The sequence below is a fragment of the Haliaeetus albicilla genome, chromosome 3 (assembly GCF_947461875.1).
Source record: "Haliaeetus albicilla chromosome 3, bHalAlb1.1, whole genome shotgun sequence".
Taxonomy (NCBI): Eukaryota; Metazoa; Chordata; class Aves; order Accipitriformes; family Accipitridae; genus Haliaeetus; species Haliaeetus albicilla.
Window position 1 is genome coordinate 76,706,639 of NC_091485.1, and position 14,973 is coordinate 76,721,611.

Consider the following 14,973-nt stretch of genomic DNA (forward strand, 5'->3'; position numbering starts at 1 on the left):
GGGGCACTGGGATACTGGGAGCACTGGTCACACTGGGGGCACTGGTTACACTGGGGTGGGGGCACTGGGATACTGGGAGCACTGGTCACACTGGGGGCACTGGTTACACTGGGGTGGGGGCACTGGGATACTGGGAGCACTGGTCACACTGGGGGCACTGGTTACACTGGGGTGGGGGCACTGGGATACTGGGAGCACTGGTCACACTGGGGGCACTGGTTACACTGGGGTGGGGGCACTGGGATACTGGGAGCACTGGTCACACTGGGGGCACTGGTTACACTGGGGTGGGGGCACTGGGATACTGGGAGCACTGGTCACACTGGGGGCACTGGTTACACTGGGGTGGGGGCACTGGGATACTGGGAGCACTGGTCACACTGGGGGCACTGGTTACACTGGGGTGGGGGCACTGGGATACTGGGAGCACTGGTCACACTGGGGGCACTGGTTACACTGGGGTGGGGGCACTGGGATACTGGGAGCACTGGTCACACTGGGGGCACTGGTTACACTGGGGTGGGGGCACTGGGATACTGGGAGCACTGGTCACACTGGGGGCACTGGTTACACTGGGGTGGGGGCACTGGGATACTGGGAGCACTGGTCACACTGGGGGCACTGGTTACACTGGGGTGGGGGCACTGGGATACTGGGAGCACTGGTCACACTGGGGGCACTGGTTACACTGGGGTGGGGGCACTGGGATACTGGGAGCACTGGTCACACTGGGGGCACTGGTTACACTGGGGTGGGGGCACTGGGATACTGGGAGCACTGGTCACACTGGGGGCACTGGTTACACTGGGGTGGGGGCACTGGGATACTGGGAGCACTGGTCACACTGGGGGCACTGGTTACACTGGGGTGGGGGCACTGGGATACTGGGAGCACTGGTCACACTGGGGGCACTGGTTACACTGGGGTGGGGGCACTGGGATACTGGGAGCACTGGTCACACTGGGGGCACTGGTTACACTGGGGTGGGGGCACTGGGATACTGGGAGCACTGGTCACACTGGGGCACTGGTTACACTGGGGTGGGGGCACTGGGATACTGGGAGCACTGGTCACACTGGGGGCACTGGTTACACTGGGGTGGGGGCACTGGGATACTGGGAGCACTGGTCACACTGGGGGCACTGGTTACACTGGGGTGGGGGCACTGGGATACTGGGAGCACTGGTCACACTGGGGGCACTGGTTACACTGGGGTGGGGGCACTGGGATACTGGGAGCACTGGTCACACTGGGGGCACTGGTTACACTGGGGTGGGGGCACTGGGATACTGGGAGCACTGGTCACACTGGGGGCACTGGTTACACTGGGGTGGGGGCACTGGGATACTGGGAGCACTGGTCACACTGGGGGCACTGGTTACACTGGGGTGGGGGCACTGGGATACTGGGAGCACTGGTCACACTGGGGGCACTGGTTACACTGGGGTGGGGGCACTGGGATACTGGGAGCACTGGTCACACTGGGGGCACTGGTTACACTGGGGTGGGGGCACTGGGATACTGGGAGCACTGGTCACACTGGGGGCACTGGTTACACTGGGGTGGGGGCACTGGGATACTGGGAGCACTGGTCACACTGGGGGCACTGGTTACACTGGGGTGGGGGCACTGGGATACTGGGAGCACTGGTCACACTGGGGGCACTGGTTACACTGGGGTGGGGGCACTGGGATACTGGGAGCACTGGTCACACTGGGGGCACTGGTTACACTGGGGTGGGGGCACTGGGATACTGGGAGCACTGGTCACACTGGGGCACTGGTTACACTGGGGTGGGGGCACTGGGATACTGGGAGCACTGGTCACACTGGGGGCACTGGTTACACTGGGGTGGGGGCACTGGGATACTGGGAGCACTGGTCACACTGGGGGCACTGGTTACACTGGGGTGGGGGCACTGGGATACTGGGAGCACTGGTCACACTGGGGGCACTGGTTACACTGGGGTGGGGGCACTGGGATACTGGGAGCACTGGTCACACTGGGGGCACTGGTTACACTGGGGTGGGGGCACTGGGATACTGGGAGCACTGGTCACACTGGGGGCACTGGTTACACTGGGGTGGGGGCACTGGGATACTGGGAGCACTGGTCACACTGGGGGCACTGGTTACACTGGGGTGGGGGCACTGGGATACTGGGAGCACTGGTCACACTGGGGGCACTGGTTACACTGGGGTGGGGGCACTGGGATACTGGGAGCACTGGTCACACTGGGGGCACTGGTTACACTGGGGTGGGGGCACTGGGATACTGGGAGCACTGGTCACACTGGGGGCACTGGTTACACTGGGGTGGGGGCACTGGGATACTGGGAGCACTGGTCACACTGGGGGCACTGGTTACACTGGGGTGGGGGCACTGGGATACTGGGAGCACTGGTCACACTGGGGGCACTGGTTACACTGGGGTGGGGGCACTGGGATACTGGGAGCACTGGTCACACTGGGGGCACTGGTTACACTGGGGTGGGGGCACTGGGATACTGGGAGCACTGGTCACACTGGGGGCACTGGTTACACTGGGGTGGGGGCACTGGGATACTGGGAGCACTGGTCACACTGGGGGCACTGGTTACACTGGGGTGGGGGCACTGGGATACTGGGAGCACTGGTCACACTGGGGGCACTGGTTACACTGGGGTGGGGGCACTGGGATACTGGGAGCACTGGTCACACTGGGGGCACTGGTTACACTGGGGTGGGGGCACTGGGATACTGGGAGCACTGGTCACACTGGGGGCACTGGTTACACTGGGGTGGGGGCACTGGGATACTGGGAGCACTGGTCACACTGGGGGCACTGGTTACACTGGGGTGGGGGCACTGGGATACTGGGAGCACTGGTCACACTGGGGGCACTGGTTACACTGGGGTGGGGGCACTGGGATACTGGGAGCACTGGTCACACTGGGGGCACTGGTTACACTGGGGTGGGGGCACTGGGATACTGGGAGCACTGGTCACACTGGGGGCACTGGTTACACTGGGGTGGGGGCACTGGGATACTGGGAGCACTGGTCACACTGGGGGCACTGGTTACACTGGGGTGGGGGCACTGGGATACTGGGAGCACTGGTCACACTGGGGGCACTGGTTACACTGGGGTGGGGGCACTGGGATACTGGGAGCACTGGTCACACTGGGGGCACTGGTTACACTGGGGTGGGGGCACTGGGATACTGGGAGCACTGGTCACACTGGGGGCACTGGTTACACTGGGGTGGGGGCACTGGGATACTGGGAGCACTGGTCACACTGGGGGCACTGGTTACACTGGGGTGGGGGCACTGGGATACTGGGAGCACTGGTCACACTGGGGGCACTGGTTACACTGGGGTGGGGGCACTGGGATACTGGGAGCACTGGTCACACTGGGGGCACTGGTTACACTGGGGTGGGGGCACTGGGATACTGGGAGCACTGGTCACACTGGGGGCACTGGTTACACTGGGGTGGGGGCACTGGGATACTGGGAGCACTGGTCACACTGGGGGCACTGGTTACACTGGGGTGGGGGCACTGGGATACTGGGAGCACTGGTCACACTGGGGGCACTGGTTACACTGGGGTGGGGGCACTGGGATACTGGGAGCACTGGTCACACTGGGGGCACTGGTTACACTGGGGTGGGGGCACTGGGATACTGGGAGCACTGGTCACACTGGGGGCACTGGTTACACTGGGGTGGGGGCACTGGGATACTGGGAGCACTGGTCACACTGGGGGCACTGGTTACACTGGGGTGGGGGCACTGGGATACTGGGAGCACTGGTCACACTGGGGGCACTGGTTACACTGGGGTGGGGGCACTGGGATACTGGGAGCACTGGTCACACTGGGGGCACTGGTTACACTGGGGTGGGGGCACTGGGATACTGGGAGCACTGGTCACACTGGGGGCACTGGTTACACTGGGGTGGGGGCACTGGGATACTGGGAGCACTGGTCACACTGGGGGCACTGGTTACACTGGGGTGGGGGCACTGGGATACTGGGAGCACTGGTCACACTGGGGGCACTGGTTACACTGGGGTGGGGGCACTGGGATACTGGGAGCACTGGTCACACTGGGGGCACTGGTTACACTGGGGTGGGGGCACTGGGATACTGGGAGCACTGGTCACACTGGGGGCACTGGTTACACTGGGGTGGGGGCACTGGGATACTGGGAGCACTGGTCACACTGGGGGCACTGGTTACACTGGGGTGGGGGCACTGGGATACTGGGAGCACTGGTCACACTGGGGGCACTGGTTACACTGGGGTGGGGGCACTGGGATACTGGGAGCACTGGTCACACTGGGGGCACTGGTTACACTGGGGTGGGGGCACTGGGATACTGGGAGCACTGGTCACACTGGGGGCACTGGTTACACTGGGGTGGGGGCACTGGGATACTGGGAGCACTGGTCACACTGGGGGCACTGGTTACACTGGGGTGGGGGCACTGGGATACTGGGAGCACTGGTCACACTGGGGGCACTGGTTACACTGGGGTGGGGGCACTGGGATACTGGGAGCACTGGTCACACTGGGGGCACTGGTTACACTGGGGTGGGGGCACTGGGATACTGGGAGCACTGGTCACACTGGGGGCACTGGTTACACTGGGGTGGGGGCACTGGGATACTGGGAGCACTGGTCACACTGGGGGCACTGGTTACACTGGGGTGGGGGCACTGGGATACTGGGAGCACTGGTCACACTGGGGGCACTGGTTACACTGGGGTGGGGGCACTGGGATACTGGGAGCACTGGTCACACTGGGGGCACTGGTTACACTGGGGTGGGGGCACTGGGATACTGGGAGCACTGGTCACACTGGGGGCACTGGTTACACTGGGGTGGGGGCACTGGGATACTGGGAGCACTGGTCACACTGGGGGCACTGGTTACACTGGGGTGGGGGCACTGGGATACTGGGAGCACTGGTCACACTGGGGGCACTGGTTACACTGGGGTGGGGGCACTGGGATACTGGGAGCACTGGTCACACTGGGGGCACTGGTTACACTGGGGTGGGGGCACTGGGATACTGGGAGCACTGGTCACACTGGGGGCACTGGTTACACTGGGGTGGGGGCACTGGGATACTGGGAGCACTGGTCACACTGGGGGCACTGGTTACACTGGGGTGGGGGCACTGGGATACTGGGAGCACTGGTCACACTGGGGGCACTGGTTACACTGGGGTGGGGGCACTGGGATACTGGGAGCACTGGTCACACTGGGGGCACTGGTTACACTGGGGTGGGGGCACTGGGATACTGGGAGCACTGGTCACACTGGGGGCACTGGTTACACTGGGGTGGGGGCACTGGGATACTGGGAGCACTGGTCACACTGGGGGCACTGGTTACACTGGGGTGGGGGCACTGGGATACTGGGAGCACTGGTCACACTGGGGGCACTGGTTACACTGGGGTGGGGGCACTGGGATACTGGGAGCACTGGTCACACTGGGGGCACTGGTTACACTGGGGTGGGGGCACTGGGATACTGGGAGCACTGGTCACACTGGGGGCACTGGTTACACTGGGGTGGGGGCACTGGGATACTGGGAGCACTGGTCACACTGGGGGCACTGGTTACACTGGGGTGGGGGCACTGGGATACTGGGAGCACTGGTCACACTGGGGGCACTGGTTACACTGGGGTGGGGGCACTGGGATACTGGGAGCACTGGTCACACTGGGGGCACTGGTTACACTGGGGTGGGGGCACTGGGATACTGGGAGCACTGGTCACACTGGGGCACTGGTTACACTGGGGTGGGGGCACTGGGATACTGGGAGCACTGGTCACACTGGGGGCACTGGTTACACTGGGGTGGGGGCACTGGGATACTGGGAGCACTGGTCACACTGGGGGCACTGGTTACACTGGGGTGGGGGCACTGGGATACTGGGAGCACTGGTCACACTGGGGGCACTGGTTACACTGGGGTGGGGGCACTGGGATACTGGGAGCACTGGTCACACTGGGGGCACTGGTTACACTGGGGTGGGGGCACTGGGATACTGGGAGCACTGGTCACACTGGGGGCACTGGTTACACTGGGGTGGGGGCACTGGGATACTGGGAGCACTCGGCTGTACACTGGGGTGGGGGCACTGGGATACTGGGAGCACTGGTCACACTGGGGGCACTGGTTACACTGGGGTGGGGGCACTGGGATACTGGGAGCACTGGTCACACTGGGGGCACTGGTTACACTGGGGTGGGGGCACTGGGATACTGGGAGCACTGGTCACACTGGGGGCACTGGTTACACTGGGGTGGGGGCACTGGGATACTGGGAGCACTGGTCACACTGGGGGCACTGGTTACACTGGGGTGGGGGCACTGGGATACTGGGAGCACTGGTCACACTGGGGGCACTGGTTACACTGGGGTGGGGGCACTGGGATACTGGGAGCACTGGTCACACTGGGGGCACTGGTTACACTGGGGTGGGGGCACTGGGATACTGGGAGCACTGGTCACACTGGGGGCACTGGTTACACTGGGGTGGGGGCACTGGGATACTGGGAGCACTGGTCACACTGGGGGCACTGGTTACACTGGGGTGGGGGCACTGGGATACTGGGAGCACTGGTCACACTGGGGGCACTGGTTACACTGGGGTGGGGGCACTGGGATACTGGGAGCACTGGTCACACTGGGGGCACTGGTTACACTGGGGTGGGGGCACTGGGATACTGGGAGCACTGGTCACACTGGGGGCACTGGGGGGCACTGGGATACTGGGAGCACTGGTCACACTGGGGGCACTGGTTACACTGGGGTGGGGGCACTGGGATACTGGGAGCACTGGTCACACTGGGGGCACTGGTTACACTGGGGTGGGGGCACTGGGATACTGGGAGCACTGGTCACACTGGGGGCACTGGTTACACTGGGGTGGGGGCACTGGGATACTGGGAGCACTGGTCACACTGGGGGCACTGGTTACACTGGGGTGGGGGCACTGGGATACTGGGAGCACTGGTCACACTGGGGGCACTGGTTACACTGGGGTGGGGGCACTGGGATACTGGGAGCACTGGTCACACTGGGGCACTGGTTACACTGGGGTGGGGGCACTGGGATACTGGGAGCACTGGTCACACTGGGGGCACTGGTTACACTGGGGTGGGGGCACTGGGATACTGGGAGCACTGGTCACACTGGGGGCACTGGTTACACTGGGGTGGGGGCACTGGGATACTGGGAGCACTGGTCACACTGGGGGCACTGGTTACACTGGGGTGGGGGCACTGGGATACTGGGAGCACTGGTCACACTGGGGGCACTGGTTACACTGGGGTGGGGGCACTGGGATACTGGGAGCACTGGTCACACTGGGGGCACTGGTTACACTGGGGTGGGGGCACTGGGATACTGGGAGCACTGGTCACACTGGGGGCACTGGTTACACTGGGGTGGGGGCACTGGGATACTGGGAGCACTGGTCACACTGGGGGCACTGGTTACACTGGGGTGGGGGCACTGGGATACTGGGAGCACTGGTCACACTGGGGGCACTGGTTACACTGGGGTGGGGGCACTGGGATACTGGGAGCACTGGTCACACTGGGGGCACTGGTTACACTGGGGTGGGGGCACTGGGATACTGGGAGCACTGGTCACACTGGGGGCACTGGTTACACTGGGGTGGGGGCACTGGGATACTGGGAGCACTGGTCACACTGGGGGCACTGGTTACACTGGGGTGGGGGCACTGGGATACTGGGAGCACTGGTCACACTGGGGGCACTGGTTACACTGGGGTGGGGGCACTGGGATACTGGGAGCACTGGTCACACTGGGGGCACTGGTTACACTGGGGTGGGGGCACTGGGATACTGGGAGCACTGGTCACACTGGGGGCACTGGTTACACTGGGGTGGGGGCACTGGGATACTGGGAGCACTGGTCACACTGGGGGCACTGGTTACACTGGGGTGGGGGCACTGGGATACTGGGAGCACTGGTCACACTGGGGGCACTGGTTACACTGGGGTGGGGGCACTGGGATACTGGGAGCACTGGTCACACTGGGGGCACTGGTTACACTGGGGTGGGGGCACTGGGATACTGGGAGCACTGGTCACACTGGGGGCACTGGTTACACTGGGGTGGGGGCACTGGGATACTGGGAGCACTGGTCACACTGGGGGCACTGGTTACACTGGGGTGGGGGCACTGGGATACTGGGAGCACTGGTCACACTGGGGGCACTGGTTACACTGGGGTGGGGGCACTGGGATACTGGGAGCACTGGTCACACTGGGGGCACTGGTTACACTGGGGTGGGGGCACTGGGATACTGGGAGCACTGGTCACACTGGGGGCACTGGTTACACTGGGGTGGGGGCACTGGGATACTGGGAGCACTGGTCACACTGGGGCACTGGTTACACTGGGGTGGGGGCACTGGGATACTGGGAGCACTGGTCACACTGGGGGCACTGGTTACACTGGGGTGGGGGCACTGGGATACTGGGAGCACTGGTCACACTGGGGCCACTGGTTACACTGGGGTGGGGGCACTGGGATACTGGGAGCACTGGTCACACTGGGGGCACTGGTTACACTGGGGTGGGGGCACTGGGATACTGGGAGCACTGGTCACACTGGGGGCACTGGTTACACTGGGGTGGGGGCACTGGGATACTGGGAGCACTGGTCACACTGGGGGCACTGGTTACACTGGGGTGGGGGCACTGGGATACTGGGAGCACTGGTCACACTGGGGGCACTGGTTACACTGGGGTGGGGGCACTGGGATACTGGGAGCACTGGTCACACTGGGGGCACTGGTTACACTGGGGTGGGGGCACTGGGATACTGGGAGCACTGGTCACACTGGGGGCACTGGTTACACTGGGGTGGGGGCACTGGGATACTGGGAGCACTGGTCACACTGGGGGCACTGGTTACACTGGGGTGGGGGCACTGGGATACTGGGAGCACTGGTCACACTGGGGGCACTGGTTACACTGGGGTGGGGGCACTGGGATACTGGGAGCACTGGTCACACTGGGGGCACTGGTTACACTGGGGTGGGGGCACTGGGATACTGGGAGCACTGGTCACACTGGGGGCACTGGTTACACTGGGGTGGGGGCACTGGGATACTGGGAGCACTGGTCACACTGGGGGCACTGGTTACACTGGGGTGGGGGCACTGGGATACTGGGAGCACTGGTCACACTGGGGGCACTGGTTACACTGGGGTGGGGGCACTGGGATACTGGGAGCACTGGTCACACTGGGGGCACTGGTTACACTGGGGTGGGGGCACTGGGATACTGGGAGCACTGGTCACACTGGGGGCACTGGTTACACTGGGGTGGGGGCACTGGGATACTGGGAGCACTGGTCACACTGGGGGCACTGGTTACACTGGGGTGGGGGCACTGGGATACTGGGAGCACTGGTCACACTGGGGGCACTGGTTACACTGGGGTGGGGGCACTGGGATACTGGGAGCACTGGTCACACTGGGGGCACTGGTTACACTGGGGTGGGGGCACTGGGATACTGGGAGCACTGGTCACACTGGGGGCACTGGTTACACTGGGGTGGGGGCACTGGGATACTGGGAGCACTGGTCACACTGGGGGCACTGGTTACACTGGGGTGGGGGCACTGGGATACTGGGAGCACTGGTCACACTGGGGGCACTGGTTACACTGGGGTGGGGGCACTGGGATACTGGGAGCACTGGTCACACTGGGGGCACTGGTTACACTGGGGTGGGGGCACTGGGATACTGGGAGCACTGGTCACACTGGGGGCACTGGTTACACTGGGGTGGGGGCACTGGGATACTGGGAGCACTGGTCACACTGGGGGCACTGGTTACACTGGGGTGGGGGCACTGGGATACTGGGAGCACTGGTCACACTGGGGGCACTGGTTACACTGGGGTGGGGGCACTGGGATACTGGGAGCACTGGTCACACTGGGGCCACTGGTTACACTGGGGTGGGGGCACTGGGATACTGGGAGCACTGGTCACACTGGGGCCACTGGTTACACTGGGGTGGGGGCACTGGGATACTGGGAGCACTGGTCACACTGGGGGCACTGGTTACACTGGGGTGGGGGCACTGGGATACTGGGAGCACTGGTCACACTGGGGCCACTGGTTACACTGGGGTGGGGGCACTGGGATACTGGGAGCACTGGTCACACTGGGGGCACTGGTTACACTGGGGTGGGGGCACTGGGATACTGGGAGCACTGGTCACACTGGGGGCACTGGTTACACTGGGGTGGGGGCACTGGGATACTGGGAGCACTGGTCACACTGGGGGCACTGGTTACACTGGGGTGGGGGCACTGGGATACTGGGAGCACTGGTCACACTGGGGGCCACTGGTTACACTGGGGTGGGGGCACTGGGATACTGGGAGCACTGGTCACACTGGGGGCACTGGTTACACTGGGGTGGGGGCACTGGGATACTGGGAGCACTGGTCACACTGGGGCCACTGGTTACACTGGGGTGGGGGCACTGGGATACTGGGAGCACTGGTCACACTGGGGGCACTGGTTACACTGGGGTGGGGGCACTGGGATACTGGGAGCACTGGTCACACTGGGGGCACTGGTTACACTGGGGTGGGGGCACTGGGATACTGGGAGCACTGGTCACACTGGGGGCACTGGTTACACTGGGGTGGGGGCACTGGGATACTGGGAGCACTGGTCACACTGGGGGCACTGGTTACACTGGGGTGGGGGCACTGGGATACTGGGAGCACTGGTCACACTGGGGGCACTGGTTACACTGGGGTGGGGGCACTGGGATACTGGGAGCACTGGTCACACTGGGGGCACTGGTTACACTGGGGTGGGGGCACTGGGATACTGGGAGCACTGGTCACACTGGGGGCACTGGTTACACTGGGGTGGGGGCACTGGGATACTGGGAGCACTGGTCACACTGGGGGCACTGGTTACACTGGGGTGGGGGCACTGGGATACTGGGAGCACTCGTCACACTGGGGTGGGGGCACTGGGATACTGGGAGCACTGGTCACACTGGGGGCACTGGTTACACTGGGGTGGGGGCACTGGGATACTGGGAGCACTGGTCACACTGGGGGCACTGGTTACACTGGGGTGGGGGCACTGGGATACTGGGAGCACTGGTCACACTGGGGCCACTGGTTACACTGGGGTGGGGGCACTGGGATACTGGGAGCACTGGTCACACTGGGGGCACTGGTTACACTGGGGTGGGGGCACTGGGATACTGGGAGCACTGGTCACACTGGGGCCACTGGTTACACTGGGGTGGGGGCACTGGGATACTGGGAGCACTGGTCACACTGGGGGCACTGGTTACACTGGGGTGGGGGCACTGGGATACTGGGAGCACTGGTCACACTGGGGCCACTGGTTACACTGGGGTGGGGGCACTGGGATACTGGGAGCACTGGTCACACTGGGGGCACTGGTTACACTGGGGTGGGGGCACTGGGATACTGGGAGCACTGGTCACACTGGGGGCACTGGTTACACTGGGGTGGGGGCACTGGGATACTGGGAGCACTGGTCACACTGGGGGCACTGGTTACACTGGGGTGGGGGCACTGGGATACTGGGAGCACTGGTCACACTGGGGGCACTGGTTACACTGGGGTGGGGGCACTGGGATACTGGGAGCACTGGTCACACTGGGGGCACTGGTTACACTGGGGTGGGGGCACTGGGATACTGGGAGCACTGGTCACACTGGGGGCACTGGTTACACTGGGGTGGGGGCACTGGGATACTGGGAGCACTGGTCACACTGGGGCCACTGGTTACACTGGGGTGGGGGCACTGGGATACTGGGAGCACTGGTCACACTGGGGCCACTGGTTACACTGGGGTGGGGGCACTGGGATACTGGGAGCACTGGTCACACTGGGGGCACTGGTTACACTGGGGTGGGGGCACTGGGATACTGGGAGCACTGGTCACACTGGGGCCACTGGTTACACTGGGGTGGGGGCACTGGGATACTGGGAGCACTGGTCACACTGGGGGCACTGGTTACACTGGGGTGGGGGCACTGGGATACTGGGAGCACTGGTCACACTGGGGGCACTGGTTACACTGGGGTGGGGGCACTGTGATACTGGGAGCACTGGTCACACTGGGGGCACTGGTTACACTGGGGTGGGGGCACTGGGATACTGGGAGCACTGGTCACACTGGGGCCACTGGTTACACTGGGGTGGGGGCACTGGGATACTGGGAGCACTGGTCACACTGGGGGCACTGGTTACACTGGGGTGGGGGCACTGGGATACTGGGAGCACTGGTCACACTGGGGCCACTGGTTACACTGGGGTGGGGGCACTGGGATACTGGGAGCACTGGTCACACTGGGGGCACTGGTTACACTGGGGTGGGGGCACTGGGATACTGGGAGCACTGGTCACACTGGGGGCACTGGTTACACTGGGGTGGGGGCACTGGGATACTGGGAGCACTGGTCACACTGGGGGCACTGGTTACACTGGGGTGGGGGCACTGGGATACTGGGAGCACTGGTCACACTGGGGGCACTGGTTACACTGGGGTGGGGGCACTGGGATACTGGGAGCACTGGTCACACTGGGGGCACTGGTTACACTGGGGTGGGGGCACTGGGATACTGGGAGCACTGGTCACACTGGGGGCACTGGTTACACTGGGGTGGGGGCACTGGGATACTGGGAGCACTGGTCACACTGGGGGCACTGGTTACACTGGGGTGGGGGCACTGGGATACTGGGAGCACTGGTCACACTGGGGGCACTGGTTACACTGGGGTGGGGGCACTGGGATACTGGGAGCACTCGTCACACTGGGGTGGGGGCACTGGGATACTGGGAGCACTGGTCACACTGGGGGCACTGGTTACACTGGGGTGGGGGCACTGGGATACTGGGAGCACTGGTCACACTGGGGCCACTGGTTACACTGGGGTGGGGGCACTGGGATACTGGGAGCACTGGTCACACTGGGGGCACTGGTTACACTGGGGTGGGGGCACTGGGATACTGGGAGCACTGGTCACACTGGGGCCACTGGTTACACTGGGGTGGGGGCACTGGGATACTGGGAGCACTGGTCACACTGGGGGCACTGGTTACACTGGGGTGGGGGCACTGGGATACTGGGAGCACTGGTCACACTGGGGCCACTGGTTACACTGGGGTGGGGGCACTGGGATACTGGGAGCACTGGTCACACTGGGGGCACTGGTTACACTGGGGTGGGGGCACTGGGATACTGGGAGCACTGGTCACACTGGGGCCACTGGTTACACTGGGGTGGGGGCACTGGGATACTGGGAGCACTGGTCACACTGGGGGCACTGGTTACACTGGGGTGGGGGCACTGGGATACTGGGAGCACTGGTCACACTGGGGGCACTGGTTACACTGGGGTGGGGGCACTGGGATACTGGGAGCACTGGTCACACTGGGGGCACTGGTTACACTGGGGTGGGGGCACTGTGATACTGGGAGCACTGGTCACACTGGGGGCACTGGTTACACTGGGGTGGGGGCACTGTGATACTGGGAGCACTGGTCACACTGGGGGCACTGGTTACACTGGGGTGGGGGCACTGGGATACTGGGAGCACTGGTCACACTGGAGTGGGAGCATTGGGGCTGGGGACACTGGGAGCACCGGTGGAACGGGGGTGGGTTAGTGGGGTTCCTGTGTCTGCGGCGCACTGGGCCGTACTGGCCCGTACTGGGCCGCACTGGGCCGCACTGTCCAGCCTCCCCCGCCCGCGGAGCTCCTGGCCCCGCCCCCTCGGCCAGGCCCCGCCCCCTCCGGCGCCCCCTCGCCCATTGGCCTGCTCCCGCTCTGACGTCCCACACGGCACCGCCCCCCGTCGCGGGGCGGGGGGGGGCGGGGCCGGCGCCGGCGTCGGCGTCGAAGTTGGCGATTCCAGGCCCGGCAGGGGGCGCGGCGCCGGAGCGCCGTCCCGTCCTCTCATTGGTCGCCTGGCACGCCGCGCACCGCCTCCCGCGGGCGGCGATTGGCCGTGTCCCTGACGGGCCGAGGGAGGGCGGGACTCGGACGGATGGAGGGAGGAGGGCGGCGGGGCGGCCAAGATGGCGGCGGCGGTGGCGGCGGGGTGAGGCGGCGGCGGCGGCGGCGGCGATGATGTCCGGGGCGGAGGATCGTGAGGCCGGCGGGGGCCCGGCCGCCCCCTCCGCCCCTTCCGCGGCCCTCCCCGGTCCCGCTGCGGCGGCCTCGACGGGTGGCCCGGGCGAAGCGGGAGGCGCCGAAGAGGCGGGTTCCCTTCTCGGCGGGGCCCGGCCTCACGGCGAGGCGGGAGCCGACCCGGACGCGCCGCCCAAGAAACGGTTAAGGGCGGCGGGGACGGGGGCGGGTGGGCCCGAGGGGGCGGCGGGCAGCGTGAAGCTGGAGGAGCGGCTCTACTCCGTGCTCTGCTGCACCGTCTGCCTCGACCTGCCCAAGGCCTCGGTCTACCAGGTACGGCCGGGACCCCCCGTGCGCCCCCCCCGCACCCCCACGGCGGACACCGACCCCCCCGTGGGGCCGTCTTGACCCTTCGTCGGCCACCCCCCTCCCTTCCCCGGCGGGCACTGACACCCCCCCGCCTTGTCTCCCAGACCCCCCCCAGGGCCCTGCGCACCCCCCCAGCCCCCCCGGTGGGGGCTTCCAGCCAGGGCACTGGACCCCCGTCCCCGTCCCCAAACCAGGGGATACCTCCCCCAAACCAGGGTGTTGAATCGCCCTGCCCCCTCTTCAAAACAGGGACCCCCGCCCCCCAAGCTGGGGGATTGCCCCCCCCCCCCACCGCCCTCCTTTCCCCCCAAACCAGAGGGACCCCCCCCCCCCCAGTCCCTGTCACCCCATGGTCTCGGGGAACCCCCACCCCAGCTGCTTTCCCCTGGGGGCTACTGAGCCACCCCCAGTCCCCTTGGGCTCCCAC

The 14,973-nt window shown here is 64.9% G+C and overlaps 1 protein-coding gene across 3 annotated transcripts in view; it reads left to right on the forward strand.

The window, feature by feature from the left end:
* ZFTRAF1 (zinc finger TRAF-type containing 1) overlaps positions 1-14,973 on the forward strand; it is a 39,132-nt gene that overhangs the window by 15,683 nt on the left and 8,476 nt on the right. The window contains exon 1 of one of the 3 annotated variants that reach the window (XM_069780214.1): positions 14,090-14,510. The exons of 1 other annotated variant lie outside the window; for it this stretch is intronic. In XM_069780214.1, the coding sequence (XP_069636315.1) occupies positions 14,175-14,510 (336 nt within the window). In that variant the 5' untranslated portion in view covers positions 14,090-14,174. Of the gene's footprint in view, positions 1-14,089; positions 14,511-14,973 lie in introns of those variants that run through there. One more of the 3 variants, XM_069780212.1, reaches the window with a different exon arrangement.